This window comes from Mesoplodon mirus (genome assembly GCF_964341445.2).
Source record: "Mesoplodon mirus genome assembly, chromosome: 1".
Taxonomy (NCBI): Eukaryota; Metazoa; Chordata; class Mammalia; order Artiodactyla; family Ziphiidae; genus Mesoplodon; species Mesoplodon mirus.
This window is the reverse complement of record NC_138976.1, coordinates 76,415,214-76,438,484: the sequence shown is the minus strand read 5'-3', so window position 1 is coordinate 76,438,484 and position 23,271 is coordinate 76,415,214. Positions and strand designations below refer to the sequence as shown.

At 40.9% G+C, this 23,271-nt stretch overlaps 1 protein-coding gene across 3 annotated transcripts in view; it reads right to left on the bottom strand.

The window, feature by feature from the left end:
* The window catches only part of PIP5K1B (phosphatidylinositol-4-phosphate 5-kinase type 1 beta), a 329,179-nt gene that overhangs the window by 203,105 nt on the left and 102,803 nt on the right, over positions 1 to 23,271 (bottom strand). For all 3 annotated transcript variants that reach the window (XM_082612673.1, XM_082612672.1, XM_082612674.1), the window contains exons 2-3: positions 17,220 to 17,304; positions 14,008 to 14,076 (exon numbers count right to left, since the gene is read on the bottom strand). In XM_082612673.1, the coding sequence (XP_082468799.1) occupies positions 14,008 to 14,076 (69 nt within the window). In that variant the 5' untranslated portion in view covers positions 17,220 to 17,304. The remainder of the gene's footprint in view (positions 1 to 14,007; positions 14,077 to 17,219; positions 17,305 to 23,271) is intronic.

Genomic DNA, 23,271 nt, shown 5'->3' with positions numbered 1-23,271 from the left:
CTTTTGTATTTACAACTTTAAGACACCCCTAATTTATATTACAGCTATATCCAAATTAAATGTTCCATAGAACAGAGGAGGGGAGGGAATGGTGGAACAGATTTGTTTTCAAGTTTCAAATAATTAAGTTAAAAATAAGGAAATGATCTTGGGGGAGGACTGTGCTGATCGTGCTGCTTAGTTTTTCCATGATTTTCTTGAAAATGCATGGAACACAAAGCTGGACTTCCCTGCCCATCCCCACTTCTCCCCTCCTGCTGTTTTCCATGACACACCTTCACCCCATTCTACTGCACTCTGTGTCCTTGGAAAGAATGACTTTTCATTTCCTCAGGAGAATTCCACTGGCCCAGGACGAGCAGCTAGAACACTTAAAGGCAGAGACAGATGAGGAGAAAGGGCTCTTGAAACACTCACTATACAGTTACTTCAGACTATTTCAGACCCTGGGTGATGGTAAAGCTACAACAGAAGACATCAGATTTTTATTTAATATGCTGGAAAGCAAAGAAAACAGTTCCCCTTTCTGGAGACAGTCTTTTATTTATTTTTTTTCAGGTTTCTTTAATGGACAAAAGTTAGATTTCCTTTTGCCACTGAATCCCACTGCTTTTCGAAAACAACCTGTCAACAGTAGAACTGCCATCAAGAGAGGACAGCATCTTAAGCTACTTGGGATTCCCAGTTTGAGCAGGGTCCCAGTATGGAGAAGGGGGCACTAATATCTGTTGCTTCACTAAGAGTTGAGCTCTACCGGGTCTGCCAGGTCCTTGCTCTCAAGTGGCTTAAGTTCCACTGTGGATGAGTGGGGATCCAGCAACAAGAGTAGAGATTTAACATTTGTACAGCCAACTACCATCTTCCAAGTGCCTTCTCATACATCCTCAGATCTAATGCTCAAACCACACTGTGGTACTCCTGGGCCCAGACATTCATTGTCTTGCACAAGGCTGAGTTCATAAACAGCAGAGCCAGCCTGACTGCCCAGCCACACCCCCTCTCATCCGTGGCTGGTGAGGAAAGCAGGCAGGAAGACCCAAGGGCCGGCACTCTCATCACTGCCTGTTTTTGGTTCCTGAGTGCAGCTTGAAAGTCTGCACTCCTCCACGATTGTGTGAGGGATGTAGCTGCTTTTAAAACTGCTAAGTTATTATTCCCTCTCCCTCCCTCTGCAATAGCAAACCCGAAAAAATCATGGATCCTGTTTCTTTCCAAACTTTTGTAACTTTATGTTACAAACTTTATGTTTGTAACATAAAGTTACACACACACACAAAAGGGGTGTTTACTAGGCTGCTGTGCTAAAGAAACAGACTGCCAACCAAATCCTGATCTCCCTGACAATTAGTGGCCTCCATCTAGGGCAGCCTTTAATGGGGCCAACATCCAGAAAGAAAAGAAGCTTTATATGACAGGGATGGGAGAAGAATGCCTTTTAAAATTCATTGCTGAAGCTCTTCCCTATGTGCCTGATCATAAACAGTCTGTGGACCACAGACTAAGGGACTTGAGGATGCCATGTCATGAACAGCCAATTTTCAAACATCCCTATGGTGACCCATGACACAGACAATCACTATCACCTTTGAACAGAAAAAGTCAGAAGTGAACTGAGCTCTCTCAAAGTGTTCTTCCCATGATCTGCATATTCAAAGCCCAAATTCTGCCCACTTCTTCCCCGCCTCCCTCCCCCCAAAATATCTCACCTCTAACTGCAGATCTGGAACTGTAGGCTCAAGAACATATCTCTCTGGAAAGTCTACAACAATTTTAGAATTAAGAAGAAAAAAGTGATACATTTCTTCAACGCTATGTGTCAGGCACTGTGTGGGCCCTACGGATGTCAAGAGGATTGGGCAAGGCCCCTGCTCTCCAGCTGCTCCCAGAGCAGTTGGCAGGACATAATTTCCAACGGTTATTACAAAACAAAGTCATCCACGATATAACAGTGGTAAGTCCAGGAGGCCTGGGAAGCAGTGACAAAGAGTCACTACCTGGGAGCATGGGCAATGGCCATGAGAGAGCTGTTTCCGGAATGAGGCCATTCTACAGTGATCAGCATGGGCAGAGAGGAACAGGGATGGACTCATTCAGTGTGCCTGGAGTCAGGTGTGTGTTGAAGGTAATGGCAGAAGATGGGTTAAGACACACCCAGTGGGCGGAGGACTGCAAACGATTTCTCGTATGCTGTGCTGTGGAGTGTGGGTTTTCTCTGTAGGTAACAGAAGGCCAGTGGAAGATCATAAGGGAATGACTTGGCCAGCTTTGTTTATTTCAGGAATCTGACACTCTGGAGGAGAGGGTATTAGGAGGTAATATCAAAATGTGGGTGTTCCTTAGTCTGGGGGCCTCTCTTTTCCATCTGTCTCACCAATTCCTGTGAATCAACAGCTTGACAAACTGAAGCAGAACCCTGGACTTCTCCCCAGTGTCCCAAATCCACACTTCCAACTACCTACTTGATTCTCCCCTTCAATGGCTCACAGACACCCCCAAAGTGACATGTCCAAATTGGAGATCTTGATTTTCCCTCACAAACCTTTCCCCACACCATTCCTTTCCATCTTGATAAATGGCCACAAAATCCACCCAAGTGCTCAAGTTAGAATGCTGGGCTCATCAGTCATTCCTGTCACCTCACCCCCACATGCAACCATGAGCCAGCCCAGTCCATCCTAACTCTGAAATATACCTTGAACTTGTTTCCTTTCCTTCTTCCTCTTCCTAGCCTACAAGCTTAGCTTAGGCCACCGCCTATTTCTCTAACCCAGGGCTTCTCCAATTAGCACTACTGATGTTTGGGGCAAGACAGTTGTTTTGTGAGATTGTCCTGTGCATTGTAGGACGTGTAGCAGCATCCCTGGGCTCTAGCTGCTAGACAGCAGGAGCAGTCCCTGCCCACAGTTGTGAGAACATTGTCTAATGACCCTGGGGGACAAAACCAGCCCCAGTTGAAAGCCACTGCTCTCAGCTCAGGCTGCCTCTCTCTTCCATGCTTGGGACGTTCCATCGCACTGGGCTCTCCTTCAGGTCCTTGAATCCACTTGCTCCTTCCTGCCTCCAAGGCTCAGCAGATGCTGTTCTATCAAGAACGCTCTCAATTACACTCTTCTGTCAGCCGGCTCTTTCTCAAGCTTGTGATCCCAGACCTGTGTCACCTCCTTAGGCTGCCTTGAATACCTCGTCTAAAAGGTAGCAGTACTGCCTGTCTTTATTTTCTTCATAACACTTTTTTTTTTTTTTTTTGCGGTACGCGGGCCTCTCACTGTTGTGGCCTCTCCCGTTGCAGAGCACAGGCTCCAGACGCGCAGGCTCAGCAGCCATGGCTCACGGGCCCAGCTGCTCCGCGGCATGTGGGATCTTCCAGGACCGGGACACGAACCCACGTTCCCTGCCTTGGCAGGTGGACTCTCAACCACTGTGCCACCAGGGAAGCCCTTCATAACACTTTTAAAGGTAGTAATAATTTTATTATGCTTACTTTTTCAGGTCTGTCTCTACCACAACAATGAAAGCAGGGCTAGGATTATGTCTGTCTTGGCCGCTGTCTTACCTCCAAGGTCTAGCTCAGTGCCAAGCTAAACAAATATTCACCAACTAAATAACTGAGTGAACGCACGGACGTACAGTCAGACGTATGTCTTAGAGCCCAGGCACTGACCACACCCTTAAAATTGACAAAGCCACAATATGAAAAATTAGCTCAGGAGAACTAGAACGTCACCTAGACAGCCTATATTTCAGCTCTGTGCTCAATAACCAAATGCACCCTGATCCATAATGCAAAGCAGATGGCAGCACATCTTGGATGAAGAGAAAGCACTTGCATAAACGTAACAGTAGTCCCATCTTCTCTCCACTGGGAAATAAGTACAGTTAGACCCTATGATTGAACCCAATTCCTTATAATTCCTTATATTCCTTATAATTGGACCCAATTTATATCTCTGGGTGTCTACATATATATATGTCTCAGGAATTGAGCAAAATCAATTCAGGAGGACAAAGGACCTTAATATTACAGTCCCCAGAGACCACACCAACCTCTTTTTCTTCTCTGCCTAGTGCTATGTCAGCCACCTCAGGGGTGATGGCTTCCATGCAGAGGGCGAGCCATCTCATCTTCCTTTCATAACAAAAGCCTCAGATGCAGTGAACTGAACTCACCGGAAAAGACAGGTGTGCCATCTGGGGAAATGTGATTCCCATAGGGGAAAATAACTTCTAACTTGGGTCACCCTTTGACCCAATTCTTCCTTTATCAGGTCTTTTTAGCTACTGAATAGGTTATTAGTGAGTTATTACCCCTCTGTGACAGTCTACCAAATAGTTAGCTTCTAAAACATGTTCTCCTAATTTGACAGTTCAGAATATGTCACCCCCTCCAAGTAGATCTCATCCCTTCCTGACAATTTTGAGTTCTGTGGTCAAGAATAATTTTTGAAGTTATGACTTTATTCATCATTTTATTTCCAGTGTTCTGCTCAGTGCCCAAGGGATCGATTTGTTTTTCTTTTTTTTTTTTTTTTTGCGGTATGCGGGCCTCTCACTGTTGTGGCCTCCCCCGCTGCGGAGCACAGGCTCCGGACGCGCAGGCCCAGCGGCCATGGCTCACGGGCCCAGCCGCTCCGCGGCATATGGGATCCTCCCAGACCGGGGCACGAACCCGTATCCCCTGCATCGGCAGGCGGACTCTCAACCACTGCGCCACCAGGGAGGCCCTCGATTTGTTTTTCATTTCAAAATTACTATGCACTTTCTAGAAAAAAGTATTCTTGAGGCTATAGTTCAGATTCTATATTCAGAGGTGAGACACTTTGGAGGAGACAAGTTGGCTTCCGAACCACTAAATTAGGGAAATCATGCTCTAAAATTGTTGATTTCCATTCATTTTTCCCTTTCCAAAGATGGCTGGGTTTATCTGTGCCACTGGCCCCCATTATTCTACTGGATAATTGAGAATTTTCCATTTTAACGTCATAGGCACCACAGTATTCTGAGGAGAGTGTACTGGTTAGGGTCTGACAGACCCTAGGGAGAGACAATCAGGGTGAAAATCCCAGCTTTATTCTGCCACTGACTGGTTGTGTGGCCCGAAGCAGGTTAACTTAACCTCTCTGTACCTCAGTTTTCTCATCTGTAAGATGGGAATAATAGTACTACTTCATAGGGTACTTATAAGAGTAAATGAGTTAATAATTCTAAGTGCTTAGAATAGTACCTAGAACATGCTAAGCACTTAATAAATGTTAGTTCTTATTACTAGCATAGCTTTTAAAACGCTTCCAACTGGTAATAATTATACTTTAATTTGCTGAATTAATAGATTTCTGGCTAGAATAAACCCACTGGAGTCTGAAAAATAAGATGCTTCCAGCAACCAATGATTCTAACTTCATAAAACATCAAAAGTCCTGAATAAGCACATGGCATATGTCCTATTAGTGTCTATTAAGTAGATATAAGCCGAGAATCTAACATACATTGCCTGTCATCTTTTTTGGAATCCAGAATGAAGAATTCCAGAATTTTAAATATCTATGATCTTATGCAACATCTTAAGAGCCACCTTTAATAATCCTTGTTAAGTATCCAGGCGAGGGAAGAGGGGTGGTAGTGATAAAAATGGTCAAGCCCTGAGCATTGGGACAGGAGCCTGCTGACCAGATCAGAACCTGCTGGCCAAGCTGTGCAGGGAGGCATGCAGATCACCCGCGGATATTAACCCTTTTAACTTGAAAACAAAAGCACCCTTGTGCCCTGAGAGCAGGTGCTCCAGCTCAGACGCTACAGAAACACTGGAAACCCCAGCTTCCCAGCCCGTCATGAACACCAAATGCAACAATGCAGTGGTTCTTATTGCCCCCAAAGGAAACTGTGCAGCAAGTTTCGGGTGTAGCATGTTATCCCCTGGAGTCAGTGTTTGGGGGACTTTCCATGGTTAACCAGGATGCAGAAGCGTGGCAAACCTGGGTGGCTTAACATACAGATGCTCCCTTGGAAGTGAATGCTAAAAGAGGTCACTGAGAACTGAACGGCTCAGGGAACCACCCTGGGGGCGGGGGTGGGTTAGCTTCTATTCCTATTCAGAAGCTCCTGATAGTTTTTGCTTAATTACCTGCCACTTCTTTCTTAAAAGTCATCAAGGCAGATTTGAAATCATTTGCTTTAGGACTTTTCAAGGAAGAAGACAAGCACGGGTGATCTTCTATGGAAGCTGAGGGATTTGGAGGGAAGATCTGTACAAAGGGGTGGATGGCAATGGTAAATGCTTATACGTGCTTCTAAACTGAACGAGATTATTTAAAAATTCCCCCTCTCTGAATGGTGCAGCTCATCTCCTTGCTGCCTAATTTTTTTTTTTACATCTTTATTGGAGTGTAATTGCTTTACAATGGTGTGTTAGTTTCTGCTTTATAAAGACACAGACCTACTTGCTGCCTAATTTTCAAAGCACAGAGGCAGCCCACCATTAGAAGCACATCTTTCTCTCTTATTTCCGAAGCCACTGCTGCTGGGAAGGAAAGACTGTCTTCTTCCAGCTCCGCCTACTCTATGATGCCCAGGCCAGACCAGAGCCAGCTTCAGGATGCTAAGTGACACTTCTCCCCGTAAGCCCAGTGCTGGGGGAGGAAGTCACACTGGCTGCCGTGCTCAGTTCTAACAGAACTAAAATCTGATTGGAAATCAGAGGCTGAGGGATTCTGCTTTTGCTAATACGACAGTCACTTCACTCCTTGGCATTCCACTTTTCCCAGGATGTGTTCACATCTGTTAAACTGTTTGATTCTCAGAGCTGTGAGCAAGTATTAATCACATTTCATCAATGAGAAAAATAAAGATTCAGATCAATTAAGGAAAATGCCTACGATGATACAACTAGTATCTAAAAGAGCTGGGGCTTCCCTGGTGGTGCAGTGGTTAAGAATCCGCCTGCCAATGCAGGAGACACGGGTTCGAGCCCTGGTCCGGGAAGATCCCACATGCCGCGGAGCGACTAAGCCCGTGTACCGCACCTACTGAGCTCACGCGTCACAACTACTGAAGACTGCGTGCCTAGAGCCCGTGCTCTGCAGCAAGAGAAGCCACCACAATGAGAAGCCCGTGTACCGCAACAAAGAGTAGCCCCCGCTCGCTGCAACCAGAGAAAAGCCTGCGTTCAGCAAAGAAGACCCAACGCAGCCAAAAATTAAATAAATAAATAAATAAATAAATAAAAATAAAATAAAAGAGCTGGACTCACATCTACCCTCCACTTAAAAGGGTAGTTGAGTTTGGCTGAAAAACCTTGTCACTGCTAAAATTCTGATAATTCTTTGTTGTGGGCTCTGCCCTGGGCATTGTAGGATGCAGCATTGCTGGCCTCTACTTCCTAGATGCCAAAAGCACTACGCCCCCAGTTTTGACAACCAAAATGTATCCAGACATTGCCAAATGTTCCCTGGGCACTGGTTGAGAACCACTGGGTTAGGGTGTTTTGGATTAAGGTGAATTAGGAATAACACTTGGAATGCCAAAGGATCACTCTTCCTATAGACCAATGTAGTTGCTATTGATGACAAGGGCCGCGTGATGCAAAGACAAAGCTGTCTCTGTTAAGCTACAGAGTGTAGCTCCACCAACGCGGAAAGCAAGGGTCTTATTTCTGGAAGTCATGGCTTTCTAGAGTCTGAAGGGAAGGAAGAGCAGTCAGGGCTTGGGACACATGCTAACCCTTTCCCCCACCCCTTCTTCTCATCTTAAAATGTTATTTATTCAATTTTTGAATAGGCAAAACATTCATATGGTTCAAAATTAAATAGCCATCAAATGTATATACAGAAAAGTTTCCCTTGACTCAAGATTCCCACCACCCATTTTTCCCCAGAGGCAGTCAATGTTGATAGCTGCCTGCATATCTGTCAGAGATGTTTTATAAAAGAGCTTGTATTTAAATAAATGCTTCCTCTTAGTTCAAAGTATTGCTGAGTCATGACTTCACTCATGTTTAGAAAGTCATAAGGGACATCTTCCCTTGCCATGTGGTAAGAGGCAGGCATCATCCTCCCACCTGGTCCCTGCCTGCCTCCACTGAGAGGAACACTGGCTGAGAGTGGATTTACATGACAACCTAGGTCTTAAAAAACAAAACAAAATGAAAAAAAACCTGGGGAACTTGGGTCAAGGACCCTGTTTGTATCCAGAGTGGTCAGTTTCCTACTAGGTCACTCTGGGTGCTCTCATCACGTGTGCCCGTCCTGGTGGAAATTGGTTAACAAGATTCAGACCACATCTGAAGTCAGGGTGCTTGATGGTGCCAAATGTGGGCCCTCCAGACCTCAAGTAGCCTGTGGTAGTCATCAAAACCAGAATCTCCTAGTGGGGACCTGTTGTGGGTAGGCCCAGGATGGAAGGTGGGGTAGAGGAGGGAGGATGACAAGCCTGGAAGGACACCTTTGGGATGGAGAGGTGAGACAGGGAGGAAAGCAAAGGGCAGCCCTAAAAATTTCCCACGCCTATCCACGGCCAGCCGACTGGGAAACACTGATCGATTCCGATGGACAAGTCACCAATTAGGACATCATGTGGCTGGAGCTTTTCATCATCTTCCTGACAAAGAATTGCTAAGGGACCTGGGATAAGCCATTGAACTATGCTGACATGTCTGTTTTGGAAGGGTGGGGGAAGTGGGGTGGGCAATTTCCTCACATACAAAAGAGTAACAACTCAGACCTCTGGCATTGGTATTTTAACTCGAGTTTAAACCATTCTTAAAGTGAACTGAGGTCCTGCTTTCTGCTTCCTTCCTTCCTTATCATCTTGTTAAAAAACATCTCTTCTTCAAACTTCTCTAGTTCCATCAATGGCAGAAAATTTCTAGTAGTTACTCTGATTGGAAACTTTCAGGTCACCCTTCATTGTGGTTTAGACTGTCATTTCATCATGTCACTGATCTCCGAACCAGTGTCATGGTACCTCACTGCCTAGAGCTGCGCTGTCCAACATGGTAGGTGTTAGCCACATGTGCTTATTTAACTGAAATTAAAATTAAAAATTCCTTCCTCAGACACATGGGTCCCATTTCAAGTGCCCAATAGCCACACACAGCTTGTAGCTACTGTATTAGTACAGATTATAGAACATTTCCATCATTGTCAAGAGTTCTAATGGACAGTGCTGGCTCAGAGCATGAAATCCAAACTCCTCGAACCAGCACTCAAAGCTAGCTGTCACTTAGAGCCAGCCCATACTTCTGAAATTGCCTCTGCTTCCCCCAAACAATGACACGTAGCTTTGTCTAGGTCAGACTCTACTGTCCCTCCAACAAATTCATCCCTGATTCTGTGCCTGTGCCCATCGGATTCCCCATCATTGAGACAGGTGACTTGGTTAGTCAGTGCACAGTCGTCGAATGAGTGGCATTTTCTGCCATGACAAAAAGCAATGAGGCATGTAGGAACTTTTTATCCAGGCAAAATGTTCTGCTAACCAACAAGTCCAAGAAAAGGACTTTTCCCCAGAAGACTGTAAGGAACTTTGGGCTTGTCAGGACTTGCTAGAGGATTAAGTGAAATGTCACTTGTCTTGGCATTTCATACCACTCTGTATTGTTTTTTTTTTTCACATGGGCCTCCTATCTATTTTTTTCTCTTAAATAAATTGTATGGATATAGGAAGCAGAGACCAGGCCTTACACACATATCTTTTGCATCTTCCTCTCCTATCTCACTTCTCCACCTAAAGAGTGCAGAGATTGCAAACTGGCCACCATGTGAGGACCAGATATGATTGATACAGTTTGTTGCTTTTTCCAGAGTGTTTTTTTTTCCTTTTTGGTAAGAACAGGAAAGGTTGCTTTATTCAGGAGGCCAGCACCTGGGGACATGGTGGACTCCTGTCCAAAGACTAACCGCAACATTCTGCTAGACCATGAAAGTTTTTAAACGGAGAATCATTTGAGGAAGGGGCCAGAGTCTTTGTTATTTTCCACTATGTACAGTCTTTCTTCCAGAGTGTATTTCTGAACAATTTTGAATCAGTTGCCAATCTTTAACAATTAGGAGATTTTACATCAGAATCTACATTTTGGGTTTCTTGAAAAATCACTTATCTGGCAACCCTGGGTGAGGACTCATGCAAAGCTCTATTAGCTAGCGTTTAAGGCCACCTGTCCCCTTTATAAAAGGAGTGTATTCTCCTGTTTACCACCTTCCCCCTGCTTGTTTACTCCCTTGTTACCTGCCTGGCCCCTTAAAGCCTCTGCATTTACAATTCTTGTGGAAGACACCCAATAAATGAACTGAGAACAGAAATACTACGCTCTGTAACGAAGCCAGGCAGCCCTTAATGCCTGTCTTCATGGGCGTCATGTTTGTTCTAAGCAGCTAAAATCAGAATTCTTATCTCAGCCATTAGCTGAAGACATTAACCTTCCCAACTGATTTTAGCTACTCTTCCTGGGCTTGTCAGGAACTGATAATGGATTCGAGAAATGGTCAACTGGAAGAACAAAAAGCAGCCAGCCTAAATAATCACATGCAAATAATTGAAACTCAGAGAGCATAACAGTGTTCCATGAACTCTGAGTGTTCCCTAAAAACACGTGGGCATCACAGCACTCATGATGCTGAGTGTTGCTGGCAGCTGCCCAATGAATCTTGACACAGAAAGCCTAAACCCGCTCATTAACTCTAACCCATATTGATTTCTCCTCTTTTGAACCTTTGTTATAGACTACTGTGTTCTAAAACTGTTTTCATGTCTTGGCTCTCCCACTCAACCGTAAGTTCCTTATAAACTCCCTTGATATCCTTCTCACGCCTAGTACCCAAGATCAGAGTGTTCTTTTTTTTTTTTTTTTTTTTTTGCTATACGCGGGCCTCTCACTGTTGTGGCCTCTCCCATTGCGGAGCACAGGCTCCGTATGCGCAGGCTCAGCGGCCATGGCTCACGGGCCCAGCCGCCCCGCGGCATGTGGGATCTTCCCGGACCGGGGCACGAACCCGTCTCCCCTGCATCAGCAGGCGGACTCTCAACCACTGCGCCACCAGGGAAGCCCAATCAGAGTGTTCTTAACCCGGATTGGCTTCAGTCGCAGGTAAAATCCAATTGCTCATCAAACTCCTCATTAAAAAGGAGCACACCCCATGGTCAGGGCCTCAGGGCTGGGAAAGAAAGTTAATTTTAAAGTATTTGTAAAAGGGACAATAGTTAATGAAATGCAGGGGACAATATTTATACATAGTTAATGAAATGAAATAGTTAATGATAAGCCTTGATGACACCCACCTAATCTGTTATCATTCCCAGTTTTCTGTCACCTGCACATTTGTAAAGTATAAATTTGATGTCTTCATGAAGGTCATGGGTAAAAATTATGAAGCTACACAGGGTCAACTCGCATCATGTCAATAGAGACAAGAATGTTCCAGGTACCTTTAAATCAAGATCCACTAAACTTGAGAATTCTCCCGTATCTGCGACCAATTTAATGATTCTTTCATAATAGGAAATGCAGTTAATTTGACATAAACTCTATCTTTATGAACCTCTGCAGGTTTGTAAAAGACATGTGTTTCTTCTCTAAATGTACATAGCTGTATGTTTACTAACCCATGCTCAAATTATGCCGAGGAACAGTCTCACATCTGGTTTCCAGAATGTACCTTTTCCTCATTTTTGAAAATAGGGATGATATTTGCTCATCTCCTGCCTTTTGATAAAATAAGCCTTCCGTTCTCCCAATTTTTCAAAGCTCACACTCAGTGGTTTCCCTATTCTAGCTTCAAGTTCTTTCATCTGGGACATGGTTCAGCTGGGCCTAGAGACAAACACATTTGCAGTAGCTAACGTAACTCTTACTATCACCGCTCCTAACACCACCATTAACGCCTCCAGTTTAAAGACCTTTCGCTTAATGGAGAAGAATTCAGTGGAATAGTTCAGCTGAGCTGTTAACCTGTTGGCGAAGCAACACTTTCTCTAAGTGATCCCATCTTCCTGCTTTGCATAACAACACCATATTAACTGAGGGCTAAAGTTCTAGGCACTCTGCTGTGTCTTGGTGCTTTTCTTACAGAGAGGGTCCTCCTCCTCCTCCCTTGCTAACCTTCCTTTTAAAATCAGAGGTCATCAAAAAGGTCCCTATGCCATCACACATTAAAAAAAAATCATTGATTTTTTTGGTCCTCTTAAGTTTCCTGCGTCTTCTCTTTATTTTTCAGAATTATTTGCTATCATACAATATGATTTTTAGTTTTTATAACCTTCCCAACATTGCTGAGTCAGATACCCTGTCAGGGACATTCATCATAGAATCATACCTATAATATTACTAATTCTTGAGCAAGACACACTTAGTAAACTCCAAGATCGCATGGTCACATGCCTTCTATTACTTTTGCATTACTAAAGAGCTCCTGTACATCAGAACACAATCAAGAACCACAATGCATCTTGATGCTGACTGAGAAAACTGCCTGAAACTGCTCTGAAGTAATGCCAGACTGGCAGTTTGACCATCTCTGTGTTGGTCCCATGTATGACTGAATTTACAAAGAGTCTTGGGTAAATGAGATAGGATTTCGTGTTCCACCTGTGTCTGAAAATAAATAATAATGTATTGCTGCCTCTGTTCGGATTAACACATTTTATAAGCTGTAACATGACACTTGTGAGCTCGTGAATCTTTAACCTACTCTTCCCCAAACACATCACCACTTTGGATGGCAAGCTCTCTGTTTATACGTCTAGGTTTGGCTGAGTAGAAAAGTCAGAAGAAAAGATATACCAGGAAAAAGGGCATGTTATTCCACATGGAAATGGAACAGGAAACACATCATGTTAGTTCCATGACCTAAATATGTGGGCAGATCACATGGCTCATGTGACTTTATGACAAAACTTCTTGCTAGCTATCCATTACGGAGTAAAAGGCAAAAGGAAATGTTAAGGTATATTAAAGCTTCAATACACAAACCTTCTACTCCCCAGAGAGGAGGAGAGCAAGGTCTTTTAAAAGCTAAAAAGCTAAAATGTACAGTCCATTTAAAATCAGGAACAGCAGTGCTTGGGAACATATATTACCCAGTAATGCTTCTAAACATTAGCTTGGTTGCTAGGGACCAAGAATTTATCGAAGTCAAAGAGTGGTCAGGCAAGATACTCTGGGAAGTCTAGAAAGAGATTTTTGTGAAATGGGCTGAAGACATGGAATCTGAGAGGCTTAGAAAGGGGTGAGATGAAATTCCAGGCTAAAAATCTTCTTTAAAGGTAGAAAATGTTTAAAATTATGGTGGCAAGTAGCAAGTCAATTAAAAGATTCACATAGTGAACAAAGAACACTGCACACACATAAGGGCCTTCTTCTTAGGAATAAAAAGGGTTTTCAAGTAACTACCTTCTGTCAATGTTCTATATCACAGTAACTGTGGTGGGCAGAAAAATGGCCCCCCAAAGATGTCCGTGTTCAAATCCTTGGAATCTGTGAATATGCTACATTATGTGACAATGAGGAGTAAGGGTGGAGAAGAAATTAAGGTTGCTAATCAGATGACTTTAAAATAAAGGGATTATTCTGGATTATCCAAGAGGGCTTGATGTAATCACAAGCATCCTTTAAAGTGTCAGAGTGATAGGGCCTGATAAAGACTCAACTGGCCTTTGCTGGCTTTGAAGTTGGAAAGAAATCATGATATAGACAATGCAGGCAGCCTCAAGAAGCTGGAAAAGACAAGGAAATGAACTCTTCCCTGGAGCCTCCAGAAAAGAATGCAGCCCCGTAGACACCTGGATCTTGACCTAGTGAGACCCATGCCAGACTTGTGACCTACAGAACTGTAAGAAAATACATTTATGTTGTTTAAGCCACTAACTTTGTGGTAATTTGTTACAGAAATAGGAAACTAAGGCGGTAACTTACACACAAATGCTTTGGAGGAAGAAAAGGCTTATGGCAATGCTAGCATTCTAAGCAATAAAAGTGTTCCTCTTTTTGAGCTGAAAAAAGAAGATAACACACTCACTCACCTTTTTATAGGTTTTTTCTTCATTTTGTTTCCCAGGGGCTGCATCTCCATTCTCAGCAGCAGACGACATCTACAAGAGAAAAATGTACCTATTTGAATTTAGATATTCTACTCTGAAATACAATCTGCTAATAATACTGTTACCTGTTTGGGTTAATTACATTTTTGTTGTTATGCTGCTGTCTCCAAGAAAGGAAGAGATTTCTCAGAACACTAAAAAAAAATTCTGTGTTCCCCATGCTTTCCAAAATAAAGCTTCACATATAAATCATTTTGGCAGCATACTTTACTCCGTAGGCTCTAAGAAAGAGACCGTGGAAGTCCAAGCCCAGATCATGTGTGTATAAGTTTCTTTCTACAAAGCCTTCAAAAATTAATTTCTTTCCCCTATTCTTCTGGTTATATATGCTTCCTGTAAAAATATCTGGAAAGTACCAAAAACATGAATCAGAACAAAAACATTACCCAGCTCTACTGCCCTTGGGCAACTCCACTATTCACATTTTGGTATGTTTGTTTCCACCTTTTGTTCCATGCACTTTCATACTAAAAATATTATGATAGTACCTTAACACAGCACTTTTCGCTGAACACTTATGTAATAAGCATTTTCCCATTTGATTATAAAAATCTCAATGTAAGAATAATTTTTTCTAGTTGCAAGAGACACCACTGGGTGAACACAACTGTGCGTTAATACTTAGTTAACAATGCCAACACTGAAGGACAGTTGAGGAGGATCGGGGGTTTTGTTTCTACAAATAATGCAACAGTAATGATTGTGCGCTTCTACCTTTGTCCACCTTCCATGTTTTCTTGGACTCGTTTCCTAGAGTTACTAGGTCACTAAAAAATCGAAAGCTCTTACCACGTATTGCTAAATTTCTTTCTGAGAAGAATACACCCATTCACACTATCAGCAATGAGTGGGGGCTGGTTTCATGACACGCTTAGCAATGACTATTATCATTTTAACGAGCTTTGCTAACTTGACAGGTGAAAGGAAGCACCTCCTGATTTTAATTTGCATCCTTGAAAATTATTAGCGAAGGTTAACGTTGTTTGCATATCTTTTTTTGGCTCTTTGTATTTCTTCTTTCAACTTTTCTATTATTTTGTCCACTGATCTATTTGGGTCTTAGGTATTGATTTTTGACCTATTATGGCTAGTAATATTAGTGGTCTCCTTATTGATTTTTATGTATTAAGGTTATTAATCTGTTCACAAGCACATTATGAGTATCTTCCATGCTGCTGTCTTTTAATGTGTTTTATAATTATGACATGGAGAAGTTTTACATTTTTCATACTTAAAACTATTGACTATTTTTGTGATTTCTTCCAATGCTTTTAGATAAAATTTTATTTTTCATTGGCAGGTATCAGATGTTTAAACATGTGCTCCTCTCATCTTTTAATAATAAGGCTTTTACATTTTCTAATTCATCTGATTTCTTAAAACCAGTTACCTATGTGGTAAACAAGGATAACTACATAACTCAAGGTGCCATGATAGTTAAGGGTCTTATCTTAAATTGCAATGAAGAGCATTCTATACACCATGGAGGAGAAAACTTCTGACTTTCTCATAAGCCTTTGAAGCACATTTTAAATCTTGGGCTTTCAATAAACATAGTATGCACTAAACCTAAGGATCTGCCAGCCATTTCTCTGTACTGGAGCTAAATGACTGCCATGAGCTGGATGTGACTAAAAACCACCCAAGAAAATGAAAGAATGGACCATGGCAAGCCAACCTCACCAGACCTATGACGGCCCACCAATCCAAGCATTCTCTTAGATAAACTTTCAGTTCCATTTGTCTCCATTCAATCTGTCCGTATTTGAATGTGAAGTTTTCAAGGACAGATGTTTCATACACTACTGCTTCCCACACTGTATCTGCTCAATTTATTTAAAGAATAATTGATTTTTCTAGTTACTTCATAATATGAGTTTTGAATAATACATGAGTGGAATTGGAATATTGGAAAGGTTTTGCAATATCAGGCTCAGGGTAAAAACCAAACCCAGCCCTGTATCATTCCCCTGGAAAGCTCAAATTACATAATCACTATAAGAATATATAAGGAGTTATCTGATATTTGATCCCTATTTCTGTATTAGAGTATGTTTGTGCAATTTAGTATGTACTACCACTAATAAGAGTAGGATTTTCCTTAATCTTCAGCTGTTTGATAGAGCCCACAGAATGAAGACTTCCCTAAAGAATGCCATTTCAGTAATTTCACTTCTAAGCCTTTGCAGCTTTTAAACCCGAAAAACTTCAAGAGCAATGCTGAAAGGGCTTGAAAATACAGTCTTAATGAGGGGTTGACAAATTGGCATGAATGAAGGACGGATGATGAGTCTTTTTTTTATTACTTTGTAAATCATTCCTGACTAGACGGTAGAAAAGTGGGTAAACTTAATATATTAAAAAAAAAAAAATTCCCTTCAAGCAGCACAAAGCAGATAATAATGTTAAAAGCAGACCATGAGATATCACCTGGATTCAAAGGTTTTTGTTTGTTTGTCTCTGTAGGATGATGTTTAACAAAGGTCACACGGACTTATTCACCAGGACATCCATGTAGGAGAGGCAAATGAGATGCTTTGGGGATGCTCTGGTCGACTGCAAATGGCTATTAAAATGGTCACAGTGACAATTACTGTCTCTTCCTAGACTTGCTATGTTCTGCACTCGTTAAGGTACATCATTTGTAACTATGGAAGCCAAGGTAAGTATGGATTAAAAACATTGCTTTTAAAAACATTATAATCATATATATTTCTACATATGCATAAAGGAAGGAGGAAAGAAATTCGCAGAAGTACTGGTAATTATCTACAGATGATGGGATTGTGAATGCTTTGGCTTATCATGTTAATATTTTGCTATATTCTCCAAGTATTCTGGTGAGCACTGCTACATTTAAAAATAAGGAAAACACTAATGCTAGTCAAATACTTAACCGGACACAGTAATTAATAGCAGAGACCACATCTCCTGGGTTCTGCCCCTTTTGGCATGCCAACGTCCACAAAATTTCCTGTTTCTATTTGCTTGCTGTTTGTTTTCAATTTGATGTCAAAGTTAAAGGCCATGAACTAGATACATGATTTAGAGTATTTGTAAATATAAAATAAAAGAGTAAGGGCTTATAATGAGTCCGTTGGAATTAATTAAAAATATAGACTGTACTTCCTTACCTTTGTCAATGAAATGGCAAGTCATCTGTTACTGGTCGTGATGAGTGGCCTATTCATTGTTGAGACTGTTTTCCTTCCCAGGTTCCTGTTAAAATAGAAATCACTATTCATCATTTATTCATACCTCTACTTCGTCTCCCAGAAGAGATCAGAGGTGGCTATAGGGATACACACAATGCAATCAGTTAAAACTAAAATAAAGAAATGTGTGCATAAAAAAAGGGAAGATAAAGGTGAGGAACAAGATGGTGCCAGCAGTATGGGCTGTGCACAGAATGTGAGCCGTGTAATCCCGTATAGTTGTTGAATACCCTGGTCAGTCTCCAGTTTGACTCTGAGATTCCTAGTGGTCACAGCAGAGGAAGAAATAATCAGTTACATAAATGCCCAATGTTCATAAGATAAAAACAAGTCAGTTGCTCAAATGAACCACACTGGGGATTGAGGCTGCAGTGGAAATTTCTCCTGTGGGTCTTCATAAAAGAGACCCCACGTGGTATGTGGATAATTTTGCAATATTATTCCTGTGATAAATCAACTGTGATTTTCAAGAAGGTTGTTTCAATAACACAACTTCAAAGACGGTTCAACAAACCTTTTTGCCCTATAATTATGTTTTCATACAAAAGAGATACTTGCTTATGGTAACCGATTTAAAAAATACAGTTTAAAGTAAAAATGAATAAGGTCCCATCAGTATCTCCCCAAGGAGATAACCAGTGGTAACAGTTTGTTGACTATCCTTCTCAAATCTTCCCTATGCTTACACACACACATGCACACACTTATTTCAGCCACTTCTATCAGCACTTTAAAGATATTTTTCAAATCTATATTATATATCTCTCTCACTTTAAAATAACTGTATCAGGACTCCCCTGGTGGCGCAGTGGCTAAGACTCCGCACTCCCAATGCAGAGGGCCTGGGTTCAATCCCTGATCAGGGAACTAGATCCTGCTTGCATCCCGCAGCTAAGAGTTCGCATGCCACAACTAAGGAGTCAGCGAGCTGCGACTAAGAAGCCCACAAGCCACAACTAACAGGAGTCTGCCTGCCGCAACTAAGACCCGGCACAACCAAAAAAAAAAAAAAAAAAAAAAAAGTTACAAATGGAATCCTATGGTGTAACCTTTAAAAAAAATAATTGTACCATATTCCACAAAATGGACACACCATCATTTAAGCAACCACTCCCTCCCGGACGAACATGCAGACTGTTTCCAGGTTTGGCTAGTGTAACCAGAGAAGGAATAAACAGACTTACATAAACATCTCTAACGTTCTAGTACTTTTATTTCTGTGGGAAAGAATCCTGGAAATTAATCCAAAGTTGATAAGTGCATTAAATATTTGAAGGACCTTTGTTACATTCTTTTCTGTAAAAAGGGTGAAGCAATGAGTCCCACAGTGCATACTGAGTACCTGCTTAATGACATACTAATCAGCACTGGATGTTCGCCATCTTTAAAATGTTTGCCAATCTAATGGGCAGAGAATGACACCTCAGTCATTTTAATTCACGGTCTCTTATGACTAACGGGGCCTATCCTCTTCACAGGTTTACTGGTGATTTACATTTTCAGTTCATTTCCTTTTGCTTATTTTTATACTGTGCTGTTTATCTTTTTTTCTTTTATAATCAATCTGTAAGATGTCCTGGTATATTAAACATTAACTCGGTCATATGAGCTGCAAGCTATTGTTCATCTTTTGGCTCTGTTTATGGTGTCTTGTCAGGTAGACATTGAAAATATTTACATAGTCAAATCTACTAATTTTTCCTAGATGGACTGTGGATTTACTGCCTTACTTGGGAGAGTTCTCCCAAGCCTGATGTTACACTCCATGTATTCTCCTGTATTTTCTTCAAATACCTTTATAGTTCATTTTTAACATTAGATCTTTGCTTCAAATGGAATCTAACCTCATCGTCTCCCAGATGGGTAGCTAACTGCCCCAACATCATTTACTTTATAATCTATCTTCTTCTTACTGGAAGGGCATGCCTTCATGCCTCCTTTAGCAAATATTAAGTTTTCCTATATACCTCAATATATTTCTAGGCTTTCTGTTCCAAAGACTTACTTGTTGATTTCTAAGCTAATATATTGTCTTAAATGCAGTAACATGCTGCTGCTACAAGTTCCCCACACTATGTTTCTTCCAAGTTTATATTTTTATATGGACTTGAAAATCACATTGCTTAACCTGAAAACACGCCCACCCCACCAGCCCCCTGCCAAGTTGGAATTCTGACTAGAATTATATTAAATTTATATACTACTTTGGGAAGCATTAATATCTTTGGAATTTTAAGTTTTCTTATTCAAATCATGGTATAGTTCTCTATTTCTTCAAATGTTATTTTATAACTTTTACTACAACCATATTTTTGGTTTTTGTCTTATGTCTTCCTAAATTCATTCCCAGATACTTTAGTTTGTCATGCTTTTAAATAGGGATTTTTCTATTTGCATTTCTAACTGGTTATTAACTCATAGAAAGAAAATGATTGGGTTTCATCTATTATCTTTCACCCAGTCATTTAATCAAATCCTCTTACAGAATTTTAAAAGATTTTAGGCAGAGCCTCAATCACACTACCTGCAATATTTATACACCTTACTTCTATTTCTTTTCCTATTACATTCACTGAACTTCCAAATAAATGTTGAATAATAGCAGTTGAGTAATAGTAGTAGTGCTTGATATTTATATTATAATCCTACAGTAGTCACCATCCTCTATAATGTTCTTGTTCGTTTGGTAGCATAGTAGCTTCTTTCTGCTATATTCTACTTTATTTTTTATTAGGAATGTCTACTGAATTATATCAAATGCATTTTCAGTCAGCATCAGTTGATATAATCATAATTGTTCTCCTTTATTCTACTGTGTCAAATATAACATTGAGAAATTTCACAATGAAAAATTACATATTTCTAGAAAAACCCTAACTTGGATTTGATTTGCTACCATTTTTAAAAGGATATTTTCATAATTGAAATGTTTTCTCCCATCTTTATCAGGCTTTGGTATTAAAAAATTAATACTTTTCATAAAATTGGATGGCTCTTTATATGCACTTAGTTTTTGGGGATTATTCATTTCTTGGAATTTATAACCTTGCTTTGAATCAAATTTTCATAATTTATATTCTGTTAGAAAGCCATCGATTTCCTTTAGATTTTTAAATTTATTACCATAAAGTTAACACATAATATTTTGTTACTGAATTCTTTCGATTCTTTTGGGATCCAGGTAATGTCTTTTTCCTTATTCCTGATGGGGTGTGTGTGTGTGCATGTATGCATATGTGTGTGTGTGTGTGTGTGTGTGTGTGTATAGACATAAAATGTATATGTATTATATGTTGCATATATATGTTATAAATATGTATTTTTGTTAGACTTCCCTTTTCTATTATTTGTTTTTGTGGCCATTTCCATTAATTTTAGCTTTTAATATTTTCTTTCTTGGGGATTTAAAGAATTTCTTAGATATGCACTACTTAGTTTATTTTCACTCTTTTAAAAAGATAGTATTAAAATCACTTAGGCTACAAAGTATTCCTGAATATATTAATGATTTCCTCATAAATTTTGATGTGAAGTATTCTGTTTAGTTAATTTCCAAATAATTTGTAATTTTGGACTTGATTTTCAATTTGATCCAGGAATCATCTATAAGAGAGTTTCTTAATGTTAAGCATTTATATTTTAATTATTAATCTTTTCATTCATTGTCATATTCTTGCTTATTGCACTGGGATCAAAATATGGGATAAGTAAAATTTCCCCTCCCACTCAAATTCAAGTTTTTTCCTATGGCCGTAGAAACAATTTTTTGTAAATGTTCCATAGACACAAGAGAAAAACATGCCTGTGCCCTGTTTCTAGGGTAGAAAAACACTATATTATTACCACCTTATAACATTGTCTACTTTGTCAAATTATGAAAAAAATACAGTAAAATTCTCTGATATGGTTATAGGTTAAGCATATTCTCCTGTATTTCTACTTTTTATTTTTTGCCTTAAAACTTCCATAACTACGCTGGCCGTGTACAAAGGATATATGTATAATAGTGTCCTTGTGGATTGTACTCTTTATCTGCAAAAGTATCTTTTTTTCTTATTTAATAATTTTGGTCTTGGATTCCATCTTGATGCTAATATCCTCACTTCCTTCCTTTTATTTGCACATGCTTGGCATCTTCTTGTCCATTTTTTTATCTTCAGCTTTTTTAGTTATTGTCATTTGGTTTCAGCGGTGTGCCTGACAAATAGCTTAAAACTGGATTTTTTTTTTAACCAATCTAAGAGTCTTTGTCATTTGAAAGGGGACTTAACAAATTCACATCTATTGTTATTAGATTATATTTGGTTTACTTCCATCATATTTGTTTACTATTAATTATAGTTACGCTTCCTGCATTTATTTTTATCCATTCCTTTCTTGTTGGGTTAATAAAATTTACAATTCTTTTTTTTCCCATTAATTGAAATTTTTTATTCCACATATATTTTGCTCATCATTATCTTTCTATTTTTAAACCATTAAGAGTCTATATATTTCTAGTAAAAAATAATAATAATAAAATGACTTTATGCCATCCCACTACCCAGGCATTTTTCCTTTGGTCTACTGTGCTAGACGCAGACCTGTGCCACCCAGATCTCCCCCTCAAGGAGGGCAGGTTGCTCACCACTAGGACGGTGGTCAGCAGACGCCTCCAGCTGCCAGCTCTTTCAGGGTCTGCCTCTGCAGGGAGCCTCCTCTCGCAGGCCCTGGCCTCCCCAGGGCTGCACACAGCCTGTGACTGAATGGTGGGGCAGCTCCCCACTGAGTTGGCCCCGGCTTTGTGGGTCCTACATGGAAGTCTGACTTCTCCCTCTGCTTGCCTGACCGTGCTTCCCCCCTCCTCCTTTCACAGGCTGTATCAGTCTCCAAACGGTGTGGCTTAAAACGACGGAAATTCATCCTCTCACAGTTATGGAGGCTGAAAGTCCAAAATCAAGGTGTCAGCAGGGCCCTGCTCCCCCCAGGCTCTAGACTGCATCCTTCCTTTCCTCTTCCTAGCTGCATGGTGGTGGCCGTTGACCCTGAGCGTTCCTGTGCATGCAGCTGCATCACTCTAGTCTCTGCCTCTGTCGTCTGCCTTCACATGGCATTTTCCTCTTCTTATACGGACACCAGTCCTATTGGATTAGGACCTACCCAATGACCTCAGCTTAACTTCATTACATCTGCAAAGACTCTATTTCCAAATGAAGTCATGTTTCACAGGTACTGGGGGTTAGGACTTCAATATATGTTTTTTTGGTTTTTTTTGTTTTTTTGCAGTACGCGGGCCTCTCACTGTTGTGGCCTCTCCTGTTGCGGAGCACAGGCTCTGGATGCGCAGGCTCAACGGCCATGGCTCACGGGCCCAGCCGCTCTGCGCCATGTGGGATCTTCCCAGACCGGGGCACGAACCCGCATCCCCCGCATCAGCAGGCGGACTCTCAACCACTGCGCCACCAAGGAAGCCCCGACACAGCTATTCTTAATGAACAATTTATAGTTCACAGTCATATTATTATCATTTATTTAGACTTGACCATAAGTTTTACAAGGTTCATTGCTCATAATTGTTTCTTTGGCTCTTCATCTCCTCCTATCCGAACACCTTTGTTCTGATTCAATTTTCATTCAGTTGGAACAACTTCTCAAGTAGTTCCCCAGAAGTGGCACATGGATGGTCTGCTCTGTGTCATTCCATGACCAGAAATGTCTTTCCTTTGTCCCCATGTATAACTAGATCTCTTGGATTCTTGGCTCCCAGCCCTTTGTTTCATCTCCCTGTTGATATGTCACTGCTGTCTTCTTGCTTCCTGGCTTACAGATGAGTAGTTTCATGCTAGTCTGATGCTTCTGTCTTGGTAACTTATTGGTTTTCTCCGTCTAGAAACCTATGAGAGTTTTCCCTTTTAACACATAGTTCAAAAATTCCATAAGGAGGGCCTCCCTGGTGGCGCAGTGGTTGAGAGTCCGCCTGCCGATGCAGGGG